Source organism: Notothenia coriiceps, unplaced genomic scaffold, assembly GCF_000735185.1.
Source record: "Notothenia coriiceps isolate Sejong01 unplaced genomic scaffold, NC01 NC01_scaffold00001630, whole genome shotgun sequence".
Taxonomy (NCBI): domain Eukaryota; kingdom Metazoa; phylum Chordata; class Actinopteri; order Perciformes; family Nototheniidae; genus Notothenia; species Notothenia coriiceps.
The window spans coordinates 44951-52740 of record NW_011334331.1 but is presented as its reverse complement, the minus strand read 5'-3'; the positions used below and the strand labels follow the sequence as shown (position 1 = coordinate 52740).

Genomic DNA, 7790 nt, shown 5'->3' with positions numbered 1-7790 from the left:
GAGGAGCCCAACAATATATTGACGCACTGTTTAGTAAGCAAAGATAAGAAAACAGACCCAAAAATCCTTATCCATCATTATTTGGAAACATTTCCTTCATTAGATCTGTAGAAAATCAGTTTTGTGTGGTGTATAACTAAAAATAATTTGGGGTTGAGAATTAATTTTACTCTTTTTAACACACAATCCAACACTTCTTCTGACATGAGACACCAAGTATAATTCTATAGAAAGTGTTTTTTTAGCAACCATGCTCCACAAAAATAATGTGTGTGTCCTTCATCTGTCTTTAAATAAGACTGTGTTCACTGCCAAGTAATGATGTTCAATGTTAGTGCAATAAGTTCCACCCCTGGTTCCTAACTCCTTTTCTTAATTTGTTTATCCACACACAAAGCTTATCTGTTATCAGTGGTAAAGTAACCGTGATCTAAATCTAGATTTAAATAGTGATCCAAGAAACCACAACTCTAAACGTGTGATAACTAGCAACTGCTTATATAACTATGTGAAAACCACACTGACTTTAAACAGAAAGGGACATTTTCTGTTACTTTTTTCTCCCTTCTTTCTAACATGTAGACCTCATTTCTGAATGTAACATTTCTTAATGTGTTGAACCTGAGACAAATGTGTGTTTGGATGTTATTTATTTTAATGTGAAGCCCTGGTTGGCGGTTATCTGTGTATTTTCTTGTAAGTAGTTTTGTGTTTTTTATTTATTTGAATATGTGAGAGGATTAATTCTCCACTGCCCTGACTTTACTCAAACTTATTTAGAGACTAGAGAAGTATTTTACTTTGTGTAAAATATTCAGTATAGTATTCATACGCCTGATGTTATTCTGCAGCACACAGCAGCATCTTTTAATGACTTTTATTTCGTGAGTTTTCAGAAATGTGGATAAAGCTGACAATTTGTCCTGTTATTATTTGGATAATAAATACCCATTTTGCTGTATTCGTTATATCCGCTGATTATGACATGTTTCATTATTAGCACTCTGTTGTTTCATAAGATGTGCAGTATACCCTTTAACATTCACTATTCATGTTATGATGTGTACAAGTGAACATTTGTCTATTTACTTGAATTTTTAAATGTATGAGAAATGGTGTAATTGTCATTTAGCAGGATCACAATAAAAAAATACATATCTTACTGCTGCAGTGTGTGTGTGCTAGCATTACTATCCTTGTGGGGACCTAAATCTGTTTACACAGTCACATGTGTGGACTCGCCTCCCTTATGGGGACATAATAGAGGTCCCCATAAGGGGTATCATTCATTTTAGGGTGAAGACTTGGTCAGGTTTAGGGTAAGAGATAGGGTTAGGCATGTGTTGGTTATGGTTAGGATAAGTCTCCAGGAAATGCATGTAAGTCAATGTAATGTCCCCTGAAGTAATGTAAACGTGTGTGTGTGTGTGTGCTCAGTGGCAACAACCAAACAACAGGTAAAGTTGTGATTGGCTTACGATATTTGAGGTAAGCATCAATACGGGAAAGACAACATTTAAAACAATGTTTTCTTAGCCAAAGAAAAACATTTTCAACCTGACCTCACCTTTTTCTTGATATTTTCGTCATTCTATGTGGTTTTTACAGATATTTACGACATACTATACTATGACTTTTCCATCTGACATTTTTCTGATATTTTATTATAGTACTTTTTATCGGATATCTGATTTTTCGTTTCAAACCTTTATTTAACGAGATTGGTCACATTGAGATCATAGATCTCTTTTTCAAGGGAGACCTGCAGAATATGTCTAAAGTAACAGAAAACAGTAATCCTTATACATTTCTTTAGTAAATGTACAACTAACAGTATTTACGTGCTTCTTATTAGTTTTTGCCGTGAATGATTGACACCCTGAGATCACTTCCTCAAACTAAAGAAAAGGAAACTTTGTAAAACATTACCAACATTACCAACATAAATGATAAATCAGAAATGCCCTTTCCAACATAATTTCAGCCACCAATCATATCTATTCATCTGTTTCACATTAATGAGCCATGCTCATCTGCCTTCTCTCATAACGCAGTCGACTCAGAAGTCAGGGACATAATCAGGTCATTTAGTTGAATCAGTAACAGCGGCTCAGGCGTGCCCTTTCTTCCAGAAACTGTTTAAAATATTGCTCCTCTGTACAGTCTGCTAATTCCGGCTAATAAGAAACACTCGGGTTCAAATATCACCGCCGATAATGTGGCACCCTCTGTTGGGTTCCTTAGTGCGAAATTATGCAGTCAGCAAATTAAATGTGAGAGTTAAAAACTGGTCATTTTGCAGCTTAATGGTCCAGCTTCTTCCAGACTTCAAATGACATAATTCACTGTAATGTGGTTCACAATTAAAAAGTTCTCCCACCTTTATGATGATGAACTTTTATGAGGGAGAATGATCCACCTGCTCCTTACAGAAAATCTCTTAGTGGGATTAGGGGATTTAAAATAACCTCTTTTAAACAAGAAAGGAACACTTTTGATAGAGACTCAAAATTGGGATATTCTCGCTTTTTTTATGTGACACTTTAAATTGTAATTATGCCGAGAGGTAGTCTCTCAGAGCGCCATCAATGTTCTCACTTGACTGTGAGAAAGTGTGAAAAGTGTTAAAACACCCATTAATCCATACACTTCATTAGACCTTAAGAAAGCCTTATTTTAGCACAGCTATCTCTGGTTACTTAGTAGACATCACCAAGTTAGCCAAACTCCACGTTTCAATGGATGAAATAGTCTTTTATTTGGATAGTTTGCCAAGCAACTTGACAAGGATAAAAAGGCAATTCTGAACGATACAAGACTTCACGTGTCAATGCAAAGTGTCAGACATATTCAAGATGAGTCGCTGTAATCCTGAATGAAACAAGTGCGCTTCTATACAGACACCAGTCGGTTAAAGGGCCATAAAAAGTTCATAGATCTCTTCCTCAAGTTTCTTTCATTATCTCTTAAAAAGTAGAAATATAACAAGTCCTTTCAATCTAGGTCCAGTTGTCCAAAGGTGTGGCATATGTCTTTAAGGGATGCTCTGATTGGGAATTTGAGTAAAGAAACAAGATGTTTTAATTAGTTACCTGGCAAAAAGTAAATCAGATGCTGACTAATTGGTCATTTAGATTTATTTTGATCAATTGTCTGAGGTCGAGTTTGTAGGTTTACGTGATGTGTTGGTAGGAATGTAAAATCATATTCATTATAAGTAAATATCACCTGAAAAAAAGAATCATTGTTTTTTTCCTGTCATCTTAGAATGAGCCCTTCATATCTACACAGGGAGCAGGTCTGCCACGTTGCACCGCCATGTTTTCTACAGAAGTCCAGAACGGACCATTTCTGGCACCTGAGAAGTCATTTCACATTTGTACCTGAAGGCCACCGTAGTTCTCCGACATGCTTGCAAAGAGAGGGGTAAACAGCCTCACCACTAGATGCCACTAAATCCTACTCACTCTCCCTTAAAAAAAAAAAAAATGAAAACTTTAGGTTGATATGTTATGAATCTTACTTCTTAGTACAATTCACTTTAAACCCCAGGATATGCTAATTCACCTTTTTAGCTGATCTGATAATTAGATTAAATTGGATTGGAGCATCCCCATTAGTTCCACGACTAATGGACAGAAACAATGTCTTTAATGATCTTGGCAATAAGGAGCGAGCACAGTGTTTCAATCAGAGTTTAGTCATGGGTATGTGAAGGCTGTTCCACGGGCCCATCCACAACTCCTCCTCGTCGGACAGCGTTCTGTCACTCGGACACTCCAGCGGCTCCCCCACAACCAGCCCAACGCCGTCACTACAGACGTCCACCTGCGTCTCTCTCTCCCCTTCTCCCAGCTCCTCTCTCCCCCCCGGGCCCTGAGGCGTCTCCCTGCCGCTCTGAGCCTCTCTGAGCAGGTTTGACTTAGACTCCACGCTGTCGGGGCCCGTGTTGCTTGTGCTGGATCCTAACGAAGCGCTGGATTGCCGGGTGTTAAACGTACTCAGCGTCTTAGTGTTGTCATTGTTAGAGAAAGAGGAAGTGGCCGTTGCCGAGGCGACCATCCCCGAGCTTTGGAAAGTGCGCAGCGTGTTGCCCCCGCTGTCCGCTGGTGATGGGGGGTTGTTCAGGGGAACTCTCTCCTCCAGTGTGGCGGCCATTTTGTCCAATTTTTTAAAGTGCTTGGCCAGCCGTGAGCTGAAGACGGGCGAGGGGATTTTGAGGTTGTTGTTCATGGTGGTGCTGTGCGTGTGTGTGGTACATGTGGCGTTGACTGTGCGTCGGGTGCGGATGATGGAGCCGTTCTGGGCCAAGTAGATGCTGCCGTTCACGTTGCTGTGGCTGTTGAGGGTGGGGGGGAGGCGGCTGCGCTGCGTCTCCGGCAGGCTTTCCTCTCCGGTGGAGCTGGTCTCATATTCCCGGTCCACCACCAACTTGATCCGACGCTTTCTGTTGCCCGGCTGGAAAAACAGAAAGATAACAAATGTCAGAAAAGGGGCCACTGAATTTAATCAAGTTAAAAAAAAAGAATCCTTAGAATCCTAGTTTTCTTTTAGTGTACATGGCTAAAATGTTGGAGAATTTGTATCTTTTTTTTTTAAAGATCCCCTATTATACTTTTTTTTAATCAATATATAACAGGTCTCAGATATATACAAAACATGTCTCAGAAGTGTTTGGCTCGAAACACCAAACAGATAATTGTAGCATCCCATAATCCCCTCTGTTTCAGCCCTGTTTCAAAAGTGCTGATTCTCTGTCTGTTACTTAGAGGAAAATAAGATCCCCTCCCCACGGCCCTCTGAAAGATATCTGGTTAAAAATAACACAATGGTGCTCTAGGAGGAGATTCAGGTGATAATGTTACCTTGAGCGAATCTTTTTTTCCAGAAACTTTCAGAATCTCTTTCCACAGAGGGGAAACATGTTTATGTATAAAAGACACGAAAAGTGGATTTTGCATAACAGGTGACCTTAAAGGAAGAGTACAAAACATAATTTGTACCACTGTGGATAGTGACATCAGGGCAACTTCTTCAACCACGATTAAGGTCAAAATATAATCCGTGAACATTTTTATTTTGAGATGTTTGTCCTTTAAAATAAAAAAAGTATCGATTTGAAAAGAGTGTTAAAGTTCACTCACACTGCAAACACACTTCACAGCAAATAAGGTCAGAATGTTTTCCTTGGTGGGAAAGCGATTCAAAGCAGTGCTAAGGAAATGTTTAAAATGAGGGCACAGTTATATCTGCAATGTTTCTCCTTGTAACATAAAGCACTGTGACATCTCTGTGTTGGGTCAGAGCTAACATTGCAGTGCACATTGTGGAAAAAGAAAATGTCTGCCAAGTAAATAACTCCAGTTTTTCCATTTAACCCAGAGAGCAAGGTACAGTAGAAAGAACATGATCATCCTCACAAAGAACAGACAGTATGTTCTCCTTCCTGCAGATAACAGCTATTGGAGGAACTCACTGATACAGGGAGAATGATGGACACAGAAGAAGAAATGACTCATGTAAGAAGCTCGGTGGAACAAAGAGAGCTCGGTGAATAACAATCTTTCAGCCACAGCATCAGAGAAAAGGAGCAGCAGGAAGTTGAGCGTTCACAAAAAGGGAAATGAAATCTACGGAAGTAAACCAACCACCACTCTGATTGGAAAAAAAGGATCCGAGAGCCACAATAAGAGACTCTGAGAGGACATGCAGGCGATTTGAACTCCTGTGGATGTAAATCACAGCAAACAAGGAAAGAAGAGAGAGATTAGAGTAATAGATTCCACACAGGTAATGACTGCACGCCAGGCAACAAGATCTTACTCAGTGGCAAAGAATGTAATCTGCGGAGGGGCTGAGGCCTCATCTGCATTTCAATCTGTGGGCTCATTTTCAGAATCCCCCTTTTCCTCCTCCTTCGCCGTGGCCGCTGCTCTCCTCTTCCTCCTCCTCCTCCTCCGTGTCCTCGATGATGGGTGACAAGTCATCGGAGGTGTCCATCAAACCGGAGCTGATGTCTGATTGGACGTTGTGCCTGCTCGTCGAGGGTTTTCGTGATTTCCCTCCTTTATCCTCCTCCTCCTCTGCTGATTCCTCATCTTCCTCGCTCTCTTCTTCCATCGTGTCATGTGAGGAACGGGAGTGTCGTGACGTTTGGGGCCTCGAACTAGAAGCTGAAGAGCCTGCACATCTTGATCTTTGAGAGTCACTGCTGCTTCTCTCTCGCTGTCTACTTGTGCTCTTTAAATTGGCACTTCTTCTTCTTCTTCTTCTTCTCTTACCGCCAACACTGCTTCTCGTAGAGGTACTAGAACTACCTTTTGAGCGTTTCCTGCTTAACTCTTTCCTCTCATCTTCACTCTCCAACCCTGACTCCCACCCTCCCCCCTGCTGGCTCCCACTCTCTGACTCCCGACCGGTTCCCTTTTTTGTTTCTGCGTCAGATTCGTTCTTCCTGTGCTCGGCTGTAACCGAAGAGGTGGGGCTGCTCGCGTCGGAGGGACTATATTCTGAGGGAGACTCTTTGCTGCCACTTCCTGCTTCTGAATCACAGTCGTGAAATCGTTTTTCCCTCTCCCACCATGCCTCAGAGGAACGATTCAGCTCTCCCACCTCGCCCTCCCACCTCCTCTCCTCCCCCATGGCTCTCTCTGACACCGATGCAGAAACACTCATATTTCCTATGGAGCCATTCATCTTCCTACTCTTCCTTTCCCCTCTTTCCCAGCTTTTGACATCGCTCCACTGTTCGTCTCCCACCCTGGCGGGTCCCTGGAGCCTTCTGGTGAGGGAGATAAGACTCAGGGCCTCGCTCAGCTTTTGTTTCACTGGTGGGGGTTTTCTGGCTTCACCGAACGACTGGAAATAACTCCCATTGATGACCATACTGCCATCCATGCTGGAAAAGTGGCCAGGGAGCTCTGGCCTGTTCTCTGGCCTGACGCCTTCAGCATTTCTCATGCCATTGTTCGTCACGCCACCTCTGTTGCTCCTTCCACATGTTTCCATTCCTCCTCTCTCTCTCCCTCTTTCTGTTGCTGCATCTCTTCCTCCCCTTCGCTCAAATCCTGTTCCCACTCTTTCCCCATTTCTTTCCTCATTTCTACATCCTTCCCCGTCTTCCACGGGTCTGACTCTGGCTTTGTTCCAGGGCAGGTGGATGGCAGGGGGTTGTCCAGATGTTTTACTACCAGAGGACAGCAGGTTGCCCACCTTCATCACAGCCTTCAACCTGGCGGCTGCACTTAAGCTCTTAGGCTTTTCGTTTGTGGGTGCACCCCCCTCTGACGGTTGGTGTTTGTCGCCCTCAGCTCCTGGGGCTATTGGGGTCTTTCTTGGTGACCCGTGAGAAGTTGGAGGACGTGGCTGGAGGTAGGCAGGGTGTTGGAATAATCTACCTCCTTGAATGTGTCTCCTCACCTGTCGTCATGATATTAGTCCAAAACCAAATGAAGAACGTTTAGGAAAGGAACAACATCATTCAAACGGCAAAATCAATAATAAATCAAGTAATTTGAATTGACAAATGTTCGTGTCCCAACCATCAAAGCAGTCTAATACCTTATTTCCACTGCATGGCACGGCTTGGATATACTTTGTTTGGTTTCTTATTGGCACATTTTGTTTTTTTGTTACCTGGTACATTTTTGTTCTACAAGGTGGAGTGTAAACATAGCCCACTCCTGCCTAAACCCGGCAATTTTTTTAAATAGCAAAGCTACCGTCAGTTATTACAGAAATGTTTTTATTCATTTGAACTAGATTTTCCAAAAGACACTTTGAAAACAATA

The 7790-nt window shown here is 42.2% G+C and overlaps 1 protein-coding gene across 1 annotated transcript in view; it reads right to left on the bottom strand.

Annotated features, from left to right (window-relative positions):
- Window positions 1-2733: 2733 nt before the first annotated feature.
- Window positions 2734-7790, bottom strand: part of LOC104962976 (protocadherin-15-like) — a 44027-nt gene continuing 38970 nt past the window's right edge. Inside the window, exon 15 of the mRNA XM_010791510.1 lies at window positions 2734-4458. Within this exon, the coding sequence (XP_010789812.1) occupies window positions 3691-4458 (768 nt within the window). The 3' untranslated portion in view covers window positions 2734-3690. The remainder of the gene's footprint in view (window positions 4459-7790) is intronic.